Source organism: Hydra vulgaris, chromosome 09 (assembly GCF_038396675.1).
Source record: "Hydra vulgaris chromosome 09, alternate assembly HydraT2T_AEP".
NCBI classification, from domain to species: domain Eukaryota; kingdom Metazoa; phylum Cnidaria; class Hydrozoa; order Anthoathecata; family Hydridae; genus Hydra; species Hydra vulgaris.
The window spans coordinates 19,685,913-19,703,389 of record NC_088928.1 but is presented as its reverse complement, the minus strand read 5'-3'; the positions used below and the strand labels follow the sequence as shown (position 1 = coordinate 19,703,389).

Genomic DNA, 17,477 nt, shown 5'->3' with positions numbered 1-17,477 from the left:
CTTGATCTACTACGCTTTCGATTTAATGTATTTTAAAGCTTTAATTTTAAAAGTTTTTAAACCTTTTCTATTTGCTCAAAATGGTTGTAAATTAGAACGTCATTTTGCAAACTAAAGCTATTAAAGTCTCAAAGCCATAGTTATGAAATAGTTTCTTTTATTCTTCAACCCTTTACTACCATCATAAAATTTTTTCAGACTTATAATAACTAACCGCCACTGACAATAACAAATAATACCACAATGGAATATTCTGGCAGTGTTATGTATTATAAGCATTATAAACAATATTAAATTTTGTTTTTTTAATATATCTTTTTTTTTGGCATCGATTTTTTCATTCCATTATTTTTTTAAATAAATATCTTTAGTTATTATTATTAATATTTTTAATCATATTATACTTACTGGTGTAAGTATACAACATGGCCCCCGTGCTCATGGCTGTAGAGAGAGGGGGAGATCAGGCGAATATTGTTCCGGGACACGGCTATGTTGCGGGCCCGCAAAAAAATGCCCTTGCCCCCCACTTTTTAAGTCTCCATGGCTCCCCGTCGCCCATGTGTAATATTATTTGTAGAATAACTATTATTTTTGGAGTATTTATTTTTTATTCTTAGCTGATTTTAGAAGCTAAAGTTAAATGTTGCTAAATGAGTCGGATTCTAACAGTGGGAAAAACAAGTGACGCATTTAAAAACCTACAGACGTTATTAAGTCTATATTATTTATACAAAATATTTACCTGAAGACGTTGGAGTGTTTTAATTGAAGAAATTTCTTACAAGCAGAGCCATTACTAGGCTGCCTTCACGGCTTCCGTAATCCGGTAAGGGGGGAAGGGGGAGGCAGCAATATTTGGGACCCTTTTTCTAATTTTAGAAGGCCCTTTACTAAATTTGAGGAACTTTTATTTATTAGTAATACCTAATAATTGAAGGTTTTTAAAATTTTGGGGCCGTAACGACAGGTTTGAGCTCTGTCTCCTATGCTAAGGTACTGATTAAAAGAAGAGATTTGTCAAGTTTCACGTTTCTAAAAAAACGCGCCTAAATTTTAAAATAAACCAATGAAAATTAAAATAGAGTTTAAGTTGCCGTACCGCTAGTATCAATGTTTTCGTATATTTGTAAACACATTAGAAGTTGGTAGTGTGATGAAGTTGGTGGTTAGATGTAGCTTTGATGATCAAAGCTACATACATAAATATTAAATACATCAAAGTTTGATTTAGTCGATATTAAATGTACTTTATTTAACTTATTTATATTTCCTTGATATTTTGTCATATAACATTAAGTATTTGAATCCTGTATTTGTATTTACCTTGCTAAGTTAGCGATTCCACGGCTTAACAAAAAACATTTGACGTTTGACAAAAAACACGTAATTTTCATAAACTTTGCTCTGTTATATCTTTTTGTATGGTTAAGCTAGCGCCTTGAGGTTTTTTGCATCAGTTAGTGTTACTCAATTTCTTTGCAACCGTATATAGAAAGTATTAAGCTTTGTATGGCTTCATTTATATATTACCCATATCTTGAGACCACTTTTCATAAAAAAACTTGCCGCGGGAACGTTTTTTTAAAACGAAGCTTTTGAAGGTAAGGATTCCTAAGATCTTAAACACATCTAATTTTTATGAAACTTTCCATATTTATTAAGAAAAGGACGGGGAATCTAATGGAATCTGGACGTTTTTTAACATTTATACAAAAAATTTTAGTTCTCAGCGTTTAAAAACTTCAAGGTTGATTTATATAAAAAAAAAAGTGTTTTTGAAAAACGTCCAGGTGGAAATTGCAAGTTTAGCCTTTCCTCTATTTAAAACAAGTATTTACTTAAGTTTACCTAAAGAATTGGTACTTAGGATTTGCATATATAAATTATGTGTATATATATATATGCTTTTGTTCGCGTATTTAATGACGTTATCTGTTTTGATTTTTGCGTTTGTTTTGGTTAGATTATGAAAATTAAATTGAAAGTGAAAGTATAATTCTTAAAATTTTAATCAAATGAAAATACATCTTTTCCTTTTTCCCAGGTAAAAGGTCTGCATTCTTCAAGAAAGTTAAAATCTTGATTTTTACTATTTTAACTACAGGTTGCTCTTATTTAAACTGTTTTTTTCAAAACAAAAACCTGAAAATAGTATTCAACAAAAGCTTATGAAAATGGAGTTGTGTAAGAAATTTATTATATCTTTTTATATTTATTTGCCTCTATTTGTTTGTTGATTAAATACTATGAACTCTTGTAATAATTATTTTAATTCCTTTTTTTTTAGGTGTTGACATTAACAATAGTCTCACCAAAATGGTTGCTCCATCTATAAGTCAAGAAAGTAAGTCAAAATTTTAAATTAGGAATACTGTAGCACAAATTTTTTTCATTTTATTAATTCAATTTATTAGAACCAAAATAATCCACCCCTTATTTTTCTTTATGTCACTTAAATTAAGTTTAATTTTAATTTTAGTATCTGACACTGTTATGGATTATCTTAATATTAATGGAGGCATTGTATCCCTCAAAAATCCAGATTTGGTTTTAACCAATCGCCATTTTTTACAAATTTGTAAAGAAAAAGATAAATTTAACTTGACATGGCCAAATCTTTCAGTATTTTTTACATCCTTGTTTAAATACCCTATATCTAGAGTTATGCTGATCAAGTGCCTTCAAAAGTCAAAAGATTTTATTGCAAAAGTAAATCGTGCCAAAAATTTTGATTTAAGAAAGTATTTTTTAAGCTCTGCTTTATCTTTTATTGGTGCTTTTCCGGATGTTGTTGGTTTGTCACCTTCTAATGCTTGTTCTACCCCAACTTCTATCCACAATAGTGATATTGTTCCAAATCAAATTACTGTTTCTGTATCTTCTGATTTGAACTTGCAAATTGCTAATGATGATTTTTTGTGTTCTGTTACCCCAAACTCTATTGTATACACCCCTTTAGGAAATGATTCTGAAAATTTTCTTCTTGAAGCGCAAGTTAATGAAGTGAATCTGCCAGTTTCCAATTCAGATAAAAAACTACCTATATTATCAGGTGATTTGGCCTATCAAATAAAAAAATACAAACAGAGAATTAATTATCTTAAATTACAAAACAGACAAATTAATAAAAGATGTAATGAATATAAAAGAAAATATCAAGCAATCTTGTCAAAATATAATGTCAGAAATGTCAACAAAAGAGAAGTTAGAAAGGATTGTAGGATTAACCAATTGTTGCAAAAAAATTTTAGATTAGAAAAAGAAATTGATTTGGCTAGAAAACGTTCACAATCAGATAGACATGGTATTTTAAGAAAAAAAGGCATGGTATTTTAAGAAAAAAATTGAAAACACTGTTTTGAAAACATCTGATGAAGCGAATGACTCAATCTTAAAGGAGAGTTTAAATTACTTTGAAAATCTTTCAGAAGAGCTGAAGGAAAGAGTTAACTTTTTTGAAAAAAATGTAATTGATGTTTTTGAAGGAGGTAGATATAATGATGAAATTCGCTCTGTATATTATGACCTTTTAAGTAAAAATGTTTCTGTTAACAATGTTGAATCAGTTATCAGAACTGTACTACAAAAAATGGCTGGAATTTCATGTGGCACACTTCCAAAAAAATCTTTGGCTGCTGAATTTTTTAGTGAAATGAACCTTTTATCAAAAGCACAGGTTAGAGAGGCTATATTGGATAGTACACACAATGTTCTTCATACAGATGGCACAAAGTATAATTTTAGAGAGATTAGAAGTTTTCAAGTCACAACGTCATCTGGAAGCTACACGTTTGGGATAGAAGATATGTTTTCAGGCGAGGCACAATCTTATTTTGGAGAGCTAAAAAATTTACTCACTGATATGTCTCAGATATTTTCTCCTGAAAAAGAAAACTATGAGGATGATCTTCGGAAGCTTATTTTTTCATTCAAATCTTTGATGACAGATCGCACCATAGTTAATTCAAGTTTTTTTAGCCAATTTAAACATTGGAGAGAAGCAATTTTGCCTTTTGTTGTTGAAAACTATGAACTACTTCCTTTAAATGAAAAATTAAAAATTTCTCAAATGCATCATGTTTTTTGTGGCTTACATGTTATCCATAATTTAGGAATATATGCAGAAAAAGCAATCATAGAATGGGAAAAAGTGGTTGAGCAGGAAGGTAGTGTTCATGGTGGTTTTATAAATTCTCAAAACTCACGTACCTTTGATATTTTGTATGAACTTTCAAAACTTACAAGCTATAGACATGGCGATCAACGGAACGGGAAAGCTGATGAATGGAGGGCATTTTTGCGTAAAAAGTTTTCAAAAAATTTTATGGTTTCATTTCTGCATCATCGGTTTAACATTATATTTTTACTTGGTGGAGCAACGTATTTTCATAAAGATCATCTTAAAGAATTTGTTTTTAATCTTGATGGTTCAAATTTCCTTCATGAATCAATTAGGCATGATATTGACAACATAATTTTTCATGCTTCAACCAGAGCTCTGGGAATTTTTAATAAACTGATATCAGGACCTCTTTTTCGTATTATTGAAGAAGAAGGTCATATTTTTTCTTTAAATACCGTTTGGTCGCAAATGTTTAATTATTTTGTTTGTTGTTCTTCTGATGCATCAATAATGTTAAGTGGTTCTACATTTTTTGATGTCAAATATCTCACTAAGGATGAATTGTTTGATTGTTTGTTTTTTAACTGTAATGACCCACTTTTGGATGCCTTAACACAAGAATGTCTTGAAGTTATATGTTGTTCGTGTTCAGTTATGATCCAGAGTCAGTTAAGAGACCAATTGCCTGGAGGGAAATATCACAATCCAGATGTTGGTGTCCTTGAGGAAACTCAAAACTGTCCGCGTACTAACATTGTGTCTGAACGTGACTTTGCTTCTTATGACCGCAGGTTAAAAATGAAACCTAACATGACAACAGTAGCTGCAGCTGGTGTCATCATGTTTAACAATAACAAAACAGCTGATTGGATATATGGGAAATCCCAGGAAGAATTGGCAAGGCTAGTTTTACTAGCAAGGCGAAATAGAAAAGGATATATCAGAAAGTACAGAGAAAAAAAAGCAAATATATTGCAGTACAAAATCGATGAGATGGACAAGCGCAACTTAGAAAAGGAAATAAAGGAGCAAAAGGCAAGCGAAGAAAAAGAGTTTTTGACAACAGAAATTGGGAAGGATGGTGGTTTAATTTTGTGTAAAGAGGATTTTGAGCAAATCTTAGGTACTGAAAATGAAATTGTAATGAAGTTGCAAAGACAAATTAAATTTCGAAAAAAAGTACTACAGCAAAAATTTCCAGAAAAGTGGCTACAGTTAGGAGAAAAGGTAAAAGGTGAAAATTACAAAAAATTTGGTATAGAGGCGTTAAAAACAAACCTGCTATCAATTTTTAAGTTTTTAAAAGATGCTCCAGAACAACGAGCAAATACAATAAAATGTTCAGTCATCAGACAGAATAATGAAAGACAAGAAATGTTGTTAACATTAAAAAAAAAGGTCAGATTAGAGGGTGACACTAGATTATTAATGGAAACTAGAAAAATAATAAGAGCAGGCACATCAAAGGGAGGGGTTCCAAAGTTTTTAGGAAAAAGAATTAAACATAAAATGGTAGATGAAGGTGGAAAGGATGTATGGTATTCAGGGCTCGTAGTAAGTGTTTTAGATGACAATAAATTTGATGATGAATGCGAGTTTGAGATACTATATGACGGATTTGAGGATAAATACGATATCGAGTTAGTCAAAGAGTGGAGGATGAAATGTGTTGTGATAGAGGGAAAGGCTGATGGTTATGTGGAGGGCGAAATTCGAAAAAAACAAAAATGTTGTTAATATTGTTTTTGACGCAATGTCAATTCAACTTCAATTTATTGCATTTATATTTGCTATTATTATTATTCAATTTAATGTCTTTATGTTTGTAATCTGTTTGGTCATCTGGAGCAGTGTTTGCGCACCCACAATTCTTTATATGTATATTTGATTTCTGTTGGACCTCTGCAGCCATGACAACATACTGGTAAGTTATGTTTTCTATTTTTGCGCTGATGTACCATTAATATATCTATCCTTGTGTTTAGGTATTTGTGAGTCATTATATGTATATTTTTGTAGGTGCATCTACAAGTCATAATATGAATACCTGTCTTCTGTTCACCTCTACAGCGGTGTTGATCTACTGATTAGTAATTATTTGTATGTTTGTGTTTATGCACCCGTAAGTCATTATATGTATGTTTGTGTTTATGTACCCGTCAGTCATTATATGTATGTTTGTGTTTATGTACCCGTCAGTAATTTTGTGTATGTTTGTGTTCTGTTGGACCTCTGGAGCGGTGTTGACGCATCCGTAAGTCACTATATGTATGTTTGTGTTTATGTACCGGTTAGTCATTATGTGTATGTTTGTGTTCTGTTGGACCTCTGGAGCGGTGTTGACGCACCCGTAAGTCACTATATGTATGTTTGTGTTTATGTACCAGTTAGTCATTATGTGTATGTTTGTGTTCTGTTGGACCTTTGGAGCGGTGTTGACGCACCCGTAAGTCAATATATGTAAGTTTCTGTTTATGTACCTGTAAGTCATTATATGTATGTCTATGTTCTGTTGGAATTGTATGTATGTCTGTGTTCTCTGGTACAGCATTCATGCACGCGTAAGTCATTATATGTATATTTATGTTTTGTTAAAGAAAAAAAAAGTTTTTAGACCATGAAGGAACATATACAGTAAAATGATGCTGAATGATTACTCACACAAATAAGAATTTTTGTAGCACTTAGGGACAGTCACAGTAAAAGGATGAGACCTAATTGAATGATAAGTAATAAAAGAATGAATTTTAGCAGATGGCATAAGAGACACTAGCTCCTTAAAACATCACCCTTTATAGTATTTGTAGAAAAGAGTAAGAGAAGCAACACTATGACAGTGCGACAATGGTTGGCTACAGCGGCAGGTCTTGGTATTCTATAATTATTTTTATTTTTAATTTTTGTTAATAAACTTGTGTCACCCTCTAATCTGAGGTTTTGTTAACAACATTTCTCTTTTCTTTTTGATTTTTTTTTCGAAATTTATTTGTCTTTGCAACTTTATTACAATTTCAGTCACAATAAAAGGATAAGACTTAATTGAATGACGAGTAACACGAGAATGAATTTCAGTAGATGGCACAAGAGACGCTAGCTCTTTAGAGCAGTGCCCATTATAGTATTTGTAGAAAAGAGGAAAAGAGAAAGAGAAGCAACATTACGACGATGTGATAATGGTTGGAGGTTGGCTGCAAGAGCAGGTCCAACTATGTTTACAATGCATTTTTGAACCTTGACTAAAAGAGAAAGGGCATTATTGGAAGATCCGCCCCAGATGGGGCAACAGTATTCCATACTAGGAAGGATTTGAGATTTATAGAGATAAAGAATAAAATCCGGAGTAAGAAAGTGTTGAGCTCAATAAAGAGATGCAACCTTAGCAGATGCTAATTTTGCAATGGATTTGATATACAGTTTCCAAGAAAGATAGGAAGTAAGAGCTAATTCTAGAAGACGAAGGGTAGATGACTCATGGAGTACATTACTGTTAATAAATATAGGAAGATCTAGATTATGGAGATAACGATTAGCTGAAAAAAATTATGTTTTCTTTGAGTTAAAGTTCACCAGCCACTGTGAGCCTAATGCTGTAGCAGAAGTGAGATCCTTTTTAAGCTCAAATGCCCTCTTCAAGCAATCAGAGAGTGTTGCGTTCTTATCAAGGCAGGAATAAATGGTAGTATCAGCTGTAAAATGAGGCGATTGAAATCCATAGTGATGATCAGAAAGTAAGTTATTAGATTCAAGAGGAGAGCATAAGTGTTTGTTAATTAAAGACTCAAAACCCTTGCTTATAATTAGACCATTAGATATATCTACCTTCTTCAAAAACGTCAATTACATGTTACAAATTAAAATGTCTTTATTTGATAGGTGAAATCACCAGGTAATATAGGTAGTATCCAAATTAGAAACTGGAAGATTCACTTGATTAAATTGCGTTTTAATAAGAAAGTTTTTAGAACCATTTCCTAAAGGGATGTATGCAATAGAAGTTGGGGTAACAGCATGAAAAGTCATCATTAGCAATTTTCAAAATTAAATCAGAAGGTACAACAACAGTAATTTGATTGGGAACAATTTTACTATTGTGGATAGAAGTAGGGGTAGAGCAAGCATCAGAAGGTAACTACTTTTAAAGTTGGAAGTTACTGGAAGAGCCTAGATGAAGTTTATATATATATATATATATATTTTTTTTTTTTTTTTGTTATTCACCTCCTCAAGGCCAAGAAGGCCACTACAGATGAGGAGGCTACTTAATAGTGGTTATAACCCTCTCTCAACTCTATAACTCCGAAACACGAACCTCGATGAACAAGGCCGCTGCTCGGAGAAACTAGTTGAGCGCAGTACTACCAGGGGCGTGGTAGGGATCGAACTCGGAACCTCTCGCTTATGAAGCGAGCGTTTTACCACAACACCACTACTGCATATATAGCTAGATAACAATTAACAGACAACTTAAAAAATTGCAAAAAGATGGGTAAGTCCATAATGCCAGACTTTATCAAAAGCCTTTGAGATCCAGAGCAGTAGAATTTGCCTAACCACCTCTATGTAATGCTATGTAGTACCATTCTGTAACAACAGTTAGCAAGTCAGTTCTTAAACAAGATGATTGAAATCCATTTGTTTCTTATGTCATCTGCAAATAGAGCCACCTTTAAGCTTTTCAGGATGATCACTAGTTTTGGTTAAAAGTTAACCCATTACTTAGTGACACAAGTGTGACTTAGGAGCGTTTAGTGCCACAGGGTCTGTGTGTTTTGTGATTGTGATGTTATTGTTGTGATGTTTTGTGTTGATAGACAACTTGGCTTACCTTCTCGATGGTGTCTATTGTTAAAAATGATTATTAGTTTGTTTCGTTACTGAAACTTGCTACTTCCAATCATTCACTAAAAGCCAAGAAATAAGTTTTAGAATAAAAACATTTTTCTATGTTATTTTCATTTTTTTTTATCTTAGGCGTTTTCATAGGTTCACATAAGCAATCTTAAAGAGTAAGTTTCTTATTTTATACTTATTTAGTTTTAAATGTTTTTAATTTATATATTTCTAAAATGAATTAACAAAATATTTTTAACACGTTATTGTGTATCTGTGTTTCTAATAATAATATTTTTACATTTTTAGATATAATTTCTGCTGTTATACCTGCCTATTGCAGTTGTAAGTACTCCAAATTTCAGAAAGTTCGTTTGCTGTAAGTTATTTTCATTAAAAATTAAATTTTAACTTTATTGAAGAAACTTCTGTTTGTTAAATAGGTTATTCTGAATAATTTCGACAGATTTTAATGCCCTTTTGTAGTAATTTACTGACCGGTCTGTAAATTATACAATAATTTCAAAATGATGTATGATTTGGATTCCATGATTCCTTTATGCATATTTGTATGGTGTAATTATAATAAAACCCCAAATTTTATTTTCCAAAACTAAGTAAATAAGTGAAAACCATCAGTCTGTAAAATAGATGATTCTGGTTAATCTCGTCAGATGAATAAAAATGGGACCATTATGAAAAATTTCGAATCAAATTTAATAACGGTTGAAAAATATCAAATATATTCAAAGTCGGTATGCCCAGTTGGTTTGTGTAGCCCTTTTGCAGTAATTTACTGACCGGTCTGTAAATTATACAATGATTTCAAAATGATGTACTATTTGGATTCCATGGTTCCTTTATGCACATTTGTATAGTGTTATTATAATATAACCCCAAATTTTATTTTCTAAAACTAAGTAAATAAGTGAAAACCCTCAGTCTGTAAAATAGATGATTCTGGTAAATCTCGTCAGTTGAACAAAAAAATTTTGGGGTATTTTATTTTCTTATAGTTGTTGGATCACTATTGAAAATTTAAAGTCAAATGTAATAATGGTTTAAAAGTTATTCTAAAGTTAATATGACACCAAAACTAAGTAAATAAGTTAAAACCCACAGTCTGTAAAATAGACAAATCTGGACTATCCCGACTGAGTTAAATAAAAATATTTTGGTATTTTATTTTCTTATAGTTGGTGAATCAACATGGAAAATTTCAAGTCAAATGTAATAACGGTTCAAGAGTTATTCAAGAGTTAATATGACACCAAAACTAAGTAAATAAGTAAAAACCCTCAGTCTGTAAAATAGACAGTTCTGGGCAATCCCGACAGAATTTAAAAAATTTTTTTTTGTATTTTCTTTTCTTATAGTTGTTGAATCATTATGGAAAATTTCAAGTCGAATGTAATAACGGTTCAAAAGTTATTCAAAAGTCAATATGATCCAAAAATACTCTCTTTTTCGGTGCCATAACACTGCAAATTTTCCATACTTAAGCCCTATACCTTTCGTCAAAAAATCATCAATTTTTGCACTACAAAAAATTCAATAACTTTGGATCCGCTTAACTTCAAAGGTCGAATGACCCCTCATTTTTTAAGTCAGGTCAAGCTCTATACGATGATATAAATTATATATGTTTTTTTAGATTATAAAAAAATCGTCTGGAATGGCTAGCTAAGTAAATACATAACACAGTGGTTAATCTACCTAAATTAACGGCTGTTTTATAAAAGTGTTATTTTAAATATGCAAGTTATGAGAGTCTTATTAAAATCAGTTATTGTTGGTTTTTAAGATCCATAAAAACTGAGTTCACAGTTTTTTAAAAAACATCAACAATGCACATGTATATTAAACTAATTGTTCGTCAAAGTTTCACTATTTATTCTGATTTACTTTTTGTTTTATTACTTATTACTTGTCTACCTTTAATTATTAAATGATTTCACATTTTTCGAATAAATTTTGAAAATGGCCATAATTGTAAGTTTTGGTAAAGTATTTAGTATTTTCAATACTTTTTAAAAAAATTTTATTTTAAATACTATTAAGTATTTTTATTTTAAAAACTTTTATAAAGCGTTTAACTCAGCACTGCTCAAACAAAGCCATGGTGACAGTCAAATCTTTTTATTGACAGAACAATATTAGGAGTGTTAAGTCTGAAGACACTTCCCACAATACTTTATGCTTATCAGCATGCATATCTAAAAAAAATATTAACTTATAAATCTGTTTTGAATGTTATGTATCTATATATATTGTAATAGAAATAAAGCTCACAATGAAGTAGAAAAAAGGAATAAATCTTTATTTCTATCAACATTATTTAAATAAAAGGAAAACTAGCCGTGTGATTACAATGTATGAAACAGTAATGTTGAACAGAAATGTTGATTAAAAGACTTCAAAATCAAACCAAATATAATGATTCAAATACCTGTATTACCAAAGTTCTTTGGGGTTGAAAAGGCCACATACCGAAAAGAATTATATATCTCATAATTTTGAAGACATAGATTAGCTTCTTCCACCGAATCAAAAATGTAAATGCACATGTTATCTAAAATTTTAAATGTTGATCCATTTTTAGAGTTTAAATCTTTTTATTCAATCAAAATTTCAGTATAACTATGACGAATTGACTCAAAACAAAAATAAACAAAAACCTTGCAAATCTTATATGTTGTTATCTAAAACAAGACATTGTATAGCTTCCTCAATAGAATTGCAAATGTGGGTTGTATTTTTTTCTGAAACTAGCAATTGTGTTTTATTAACTTAAAAACATGCATTTTGTACCAAACACATTAATATTTTTACATAATTTAAATCAATATAAATCACAAAAAATTAATCAAATAACCTTGCACATTTATAAAATCTTCTGTTTCATCATTTGACATGTCAGTTATGTCATCATAATGTGATAAATCTGAACTAAAATAATAAGTTTGTTTACATGATAAGCCATGATTATTATTTATATATATATATATATATATATATATATATATATATATATATATATATATATATATATATATATATATATATATATATATATATATATATATATATATATATAGGCTTATCATTGATAAGCCTATATATATAGACTTATCATTGATAAGCCTATATATATATAGACTTATCATTGATAAGCCTATATATATAGACTTATCATTGATAAGCCTATATATATAGACTTATCATTGATAAGCCTATATATATATATATATAGACTTATCATTGATAAGCCTATATATATAGACTTATCATTGATAAGCCTATATATAGACTTATCATTGATAAGCCTATATATTTGGAAGCTCTACTGCCTTTTCAATGCATAAATATTATGTTCCTCCTCTGTATTCTTAGCAAACTATTAATATTAAATGAAAGATAAAATTGTACAATTCATTTCGTGTAATGCTATTCAATTTTAAATAAAGATTTATAAAATAAAAATATATATATATATATAGACTTGTCATTGATAAGCCTATATATATAGGCTTATCATTGATAAGCCTATATATAGACTTATTTAAAAAATGAAAGTTCTAATACATAGTATTAATAATAATAATAATAATATTATGTTTCAAAATTTCATTAAAAAATATTTTTTCTACAAAACTATAATCTTTTTATGTTATTATTGTAATATTTAGTAAACAATTCGATTATACTATTTAGTCTTTTTTTTAATTCGTGTTTTGTTAAATTAACTAATGGAAATTCTGCATAACTTTTTGAAACTACCTTTTCATTGCCACATCCATTCTTAATCGTTTCGATTTTTCTGTTCCTTCAAAAGCCTCTTTGAAGTTTGCGCAATTTGACTTTTATAAACTGGCATAATTATACCTCATGCAAATATGTGCATAATTACTAGTGGACTTTGATCGACATCTGAGCAATAGTTTTTTTCGCCAACCGTTCAATAACATACAGTTTTACCTTGCGATGGTTTTTATAAATTATCAAAATGGCTACATTCACTCTTCGTCAACTTTTAACACATGCATCTTCCCTCAAGGATTCCCCACAGGCCCTATCAGAGGGGGGGCCACACGGGCCATTTGGCCTAGGCCTCGACCTAAATAGGGGCCTCCAAATTTTTTCGGAAATTTAATATATTTTTATTAAATTGTGATAACATGAGCAATTACATAAAATTTTAATCAATGTTGAGACAATATTTTAATATACTTAATTAGTTGATTATTAATACACATAATTATTATTTTAATTAAATTATTTGTGTTGTATTAAGTTTGTTCTGATATTTATTTTAATTCAGTCATTAATAATTGTTGTTTGCAACAAAATTGAAAACTTTTAAAACTAATGTCATTGCTAAATTTAAACATGAAGAGAAAATTTGAAAGTGGTGCATCCAAAAGGCGAAAAAGACAAAAAATTGAAGAAGAAACAAAGAGCCTAAAGTCAATAACATCATTTCTAAGACCACTGGAAAATCAAGCCAACCCAACACACGGTAAATCAGATATTGAAATATCCGAAACTACATCTTCTGAAAAATCAATGTTACAACAAAACAAAAATCCCCAGATAGATACAAATATGCAAGACATCTCAAATACAACTTGTGTCTCTGAATCTGGAATTACAGATTTAGATAGCTTGGAATCAAATTGTGAAAATTCATTGATTCACCAAAGCAACAGTCAGCAGAGGGAAACAAATTTGCAAGCCATCTCAAATGATAATTGCATCTCTGATTCTGAAATTTCATATTCAAAAAGTTTGGACCAAAAATGTGAATCAGATTGTTCTAATATATCAAAATTGATTGTGTCTGACATTGGCACTGTTGACAAACGAAATATTACTCAAATGCAAGAAAGTTTCCAAACAAACTTTTTAATTCCAAACAATATTCCATGAGATTCTTATAATCACGCCTTTCCTACTCGTCTGAGATCAAAAATTCTTCCCAATGATGAGATATGCACAAGAGATTGGCTTTGCTGGAGTGATGTGCAACAGTCATTCTATTGTGCACCCTGCTTTCTTTTGAACAAAAGTGATTCCAAGGTATCCACCTTTTCAGAACAGTTAGGTTGGAATATCACCAGGGGTTGGAGAAAGTTGAAAGACCGAATACCAGCACATGAAATGTCTGTATTACACAAACAAAACTATGTCAAATGGAAATCAGCCAGTAGAGCAGCCATCAGAAAAAGTTCTACTGGTAATTTACTAATAACAGAATTGTCAACTGAAACCAGTAATTGGACAAAACTTCTTGAGCGCCTTTTGAACGTCATTCTTTTTCTTTCTGAACGTGGGCTTGCTTTATTTGGTTCCAGTCAACACATTTATGACCCTGACAATGGAAACTTTCTCGGAATAATTGAGCTCCTCAGCAAATATGATCCAATTTTATCAGAGCATGTGAAAAAGGTCCATGAATCTCAACTGAACAAAAAGCGCTTACAAGTTCATTATCTGTCCACCCGGATTCAAAATGAATTTATTGAACTCTGTGGATCTTTTGTTCAAACTAAAATTATTGAAGAGATTCAAAACACCAAATATTTTTCAATTGTTGTTGATGCAACACCAGACTGCTCTCACAAGGAGCAAACAACTTTAATTATCCGTTATATAAAAATTGATGGATCTAAATTTTCCATTGAAGAACGGTTTCTCTATTTTGACGATTACTCAAAAAAAACTGGAAAAGAAATTGCAGCAAGGATTCTTCACGTTCTAACTTTGTTGAACATAGATTTTAAACTGTGTACTGGTTAGGCATACGACAATGGTCCAAACATGGCTGGAAAATACAAAGGTGTGCAAGCAGTTTTGCTAGAAGAAAACTCAAACTGTATGTTTGCCAGCTGTGGAAATCACACTTTAAACCTTGTTGGTGTTGACTGTGCTGAATCATGCAAAGAAGCAATTCTTTACTTTAAATTTGTGCAGCAAATGTACAATTTCTTCAGCAGTAGTCCATAAAGGTGGGAAATTCTAAAGCAACATGTACCTGCTTCACTACATGGATTTTCCAAGACCCGATGGTCAGCAAGGATTGAAGCAGTAAAACCAGTTGCCCGTCACTTGAATTCACTGAGAACAGCTTTAAAAAAGCTGCAACCTCTCAATCTCACAGTATCAGTTCAGTCAGAACTTCAGTCCATTCAAAAGTATTTGTCAAAATTTGAATGCATTGTAATATCATCTTTATGGATAAAGCTCCTCACAATGATTCACCAAACCAATCTTATAATTGAGGCAAGAAATGCAACTCTAGATGTTGAAATGGAAAACATTAAAAATCTCATCGACAGCATTCAACAGATTCGTGAAAAATGGGATGCTGTTCTGAGTGAGTCAAAATTAATTGCAATGAATATTGACATTTCACCAGAATTTTCTACCACTCGAAAGTTGAAAACACAATTTGATTCAGAACAGCACTATAAAATCAATGTATTTTATGTAATAATCGGCTCTATTCTAGTAGGTCTTAAACGTCGATTTGAGTCACAACAACAAATTTGTAGTATTTTTGGATTTCTTTGGCACTTCAACAAGATGAGCAATGAAGAACTACTCAGTGCCACAACAAACTTTCAAAAAAAGTACCACAAGGAAATACTGTCTGATATTTCTGATGAGATAATCTTTCTGAAACAAATTTACTCCACAAACTTTACATCAGATTGCAAACCAAAAGAATTGTTTCAAGAAATATTAGAACTTGGACTGTCTGGTGTTTTTCCTAACATATCAATTGCTTTGCGAATTTTTATCAGTTTGCCTGTCTCAGTGGCTTCAGGAGAAAGGTCTTTCAATGTGTTGAAACAAGTAAAGAACTATCACCGTTCAACCATGGGACAAGAACGCTTGAATGGACTTGCAATGTTGAATATTAACTGTGATATTGCAAGAAAACTCGATTTTTCAACAGTTGTCAGTGCATTTGCAAAAGCAAAAGCAAGAAAAGCATTTTTAAAATAAAAATTATTACTAATTTGCTGTTTTTTTATTTATTATGCAATGGCAGTTATTTTATGGTAAGGGCCTCAAAATTTGTAAATGGCCCGGGCCTCACTCAGTCTCTGAAAGGGCCTAATTCCCCATATATTTTTAGGAAAAACTTTTAAAGCCTGAGCCAAATTTTTGCAGTCTTAGTTTATTGCACTAAATAATGCTGGCTGTATGGTTAGTTTCAAAATTTTTGAAGGCTGACTTTTGAGTTGAAAAAAAACTTTAACAAATGTGGAAAAAAAAGCAGTTTGTTCTTCACTAAATACAAAGATTTTCTGGATAAAAAAATAGAATGCAAACAAAGTCATTATTTGTACGCGCGTACAACCAAGGAGATATAATAGCTTAGCTATGATAACTCCTTGGTACAACTTATTGGTTCGGTGTCTTTAAAGCGAAACTTTTAAGAGCGAAAATTTTAAAAGCGAAATTCGGGAAAGCGAAAAAGTTAAAAGCGAATAAGATGAGTTAAGCGAGAAAAAATTTTTAATAACATTGGTAACATTAAATGAGTTAATATTTAAGAAAGGAAAACGCAATTGACAACAATAGCCAATTGAATTGACTATTTATATTAAAATTGCTAATTTTCAAAGGTCATATATTCTAGGACAAAAATAAGTGGAACGAAGACTAGGTATTTTTATAGAGAAATCAGTTAAAAGAATCAAACTCTCGATGACTAATTTAAATTTTAGCATCATTTAGGAGAGGAATAGTTATTAACAAAGACTAGATTTTTTACTTTTGAGTTGTGTCTGCGGCTTTGATTAATTCAAATTTTAGCATCATTTAGGAGAGGAATAATTGTAAAAATAGACTGGATTTTTTTCTCTTGAGTTGTGTCTTAAATGTGTTACAATTGAAGTGAGTCAATTTCAACTTTTACACGTTTTGGAGCAAATAAGCATTTTGCTCCAAAACGAGTAAAAGTTGAGTGTTTATACAAATGATAAGAGGCAAAACTAGTTATTTAAACTAGTTAGTTAAAAGTTGAGTGTTTATACCAATGATAAGAGGCGAACTAGTAGTCTTCACACAAAAAATTTAGGTAGAAGTGGTTCTCTTTTATGTGCCATCATATCGGCCAGTTATATTTACTGGAGAATTATCTGCAAGGCAAAGTAACTTTTTTAAAATTTGTGTTAAAAATAATGTTATCAGACAAACTCATTTATAATTCCTTTTACAAGAGATAGTGTAAGATTATTTTATTTTTAACTACTTTCTTATTTTGTATTGTGGTTGTTTTTATTTTTTAGAACACTTCAAGAAAATGATTTAATTAATAACTTCTTGGCTGATGCCTAAAAGATTTTTTGATGGCAGTTCTGCATTAAGCGTTTTATTGTAGTATAAAAACATGCCAATAATCCAAAAATTATTCTGCGTAATGTTTTTTGGATCGTTTGCATGTAAAATTTAAAATTCAGTCATTAATTGTGAAAAAGATTCTGCTTAAAAAAAAAAAGGCTCATAA

General features: G+C 30.7%; 4 protein-coding genes across 4 annotated transcripts; all 4 read left to right on the top strand.

Moving 5' to 3' along the window:
* Positions 1-1,342: 1,342 nt before the first annotated feature.
* Positions 1,343-5,320, top strand: LOC136084625 (uncharacterized). Its single transcript, XM_065804987.1, has 4 exons — positions 1,343-1,604; positions 2,048-2,187; positions 2,291-2,347; positions 2,483-5,320. The coding sequence occupies exons 2-4, from the start codon at positions 2,172-2,174 to the stop codon at positions 3,337-3,339; spliced, it is 930 nt and encodes a 309-aa protein (XP_065661059.1). The 5' UTR covers positions 1,343-1,604; positions 2,048-2,171; the 3' UTR covers positions 3,340-5,320.
* Positions 3,339-10,631, top strand: LOC136084624 (uncharacterized). Its single transcript, XM_065804986.1, has 3 exons — positions 3,339-6,050; positions 6,146-9,132; positions 9,266-10,631. The coding sequence occupies exon 1, from the start codon at positions 3,593-3,595 to the stop codon at positions 5,861-5,863; it is 2,271 nt and encodes a 756-aa protein (XP_065661058.1). The 5' UTR covers positions 3,339-3,592; the 3' UTR covers positions 5,864-6,050; positions 6,146-9,132; positions 9,266-10,631.
* A 3,485-nt stretch (positions 10,632-14,116) lies between these two features.
* LOC136085327 (zinc finger MYM-type protein 1-like) lies at positions 14,117-14,755 on the top strand. Its single transcript, XM_065806623.1, has one exon. The coding sequence runs from the start codon at positions 14,117-14,119 to the stop codon at positions 14,753-14,755; it is 639 nt and encodes a 212-aa protein (XP_065662695.1).
* A 21-nt stretch (positions 14,756-14,776) lies between these two features.
* LOC136085326 (zinc finger MYM-type protein 1-like) lies at positions 14,777-15,967 on the top strand. The gene is made up of 2 exons (XM_065806622.1): positions 14,777-14,923; positions 15,017-15,967. Exons 1-2 carry the CDS (start codon positions 14,777-14,779, stop codon positions 15,965-15,967), a joined length of 1,098 nt encoding a protein of 365 aa, XP_065662694.1.
* The last annotated feature ends 1,510 nt before the right edge of the window (positions 15,968-17,477 follow it).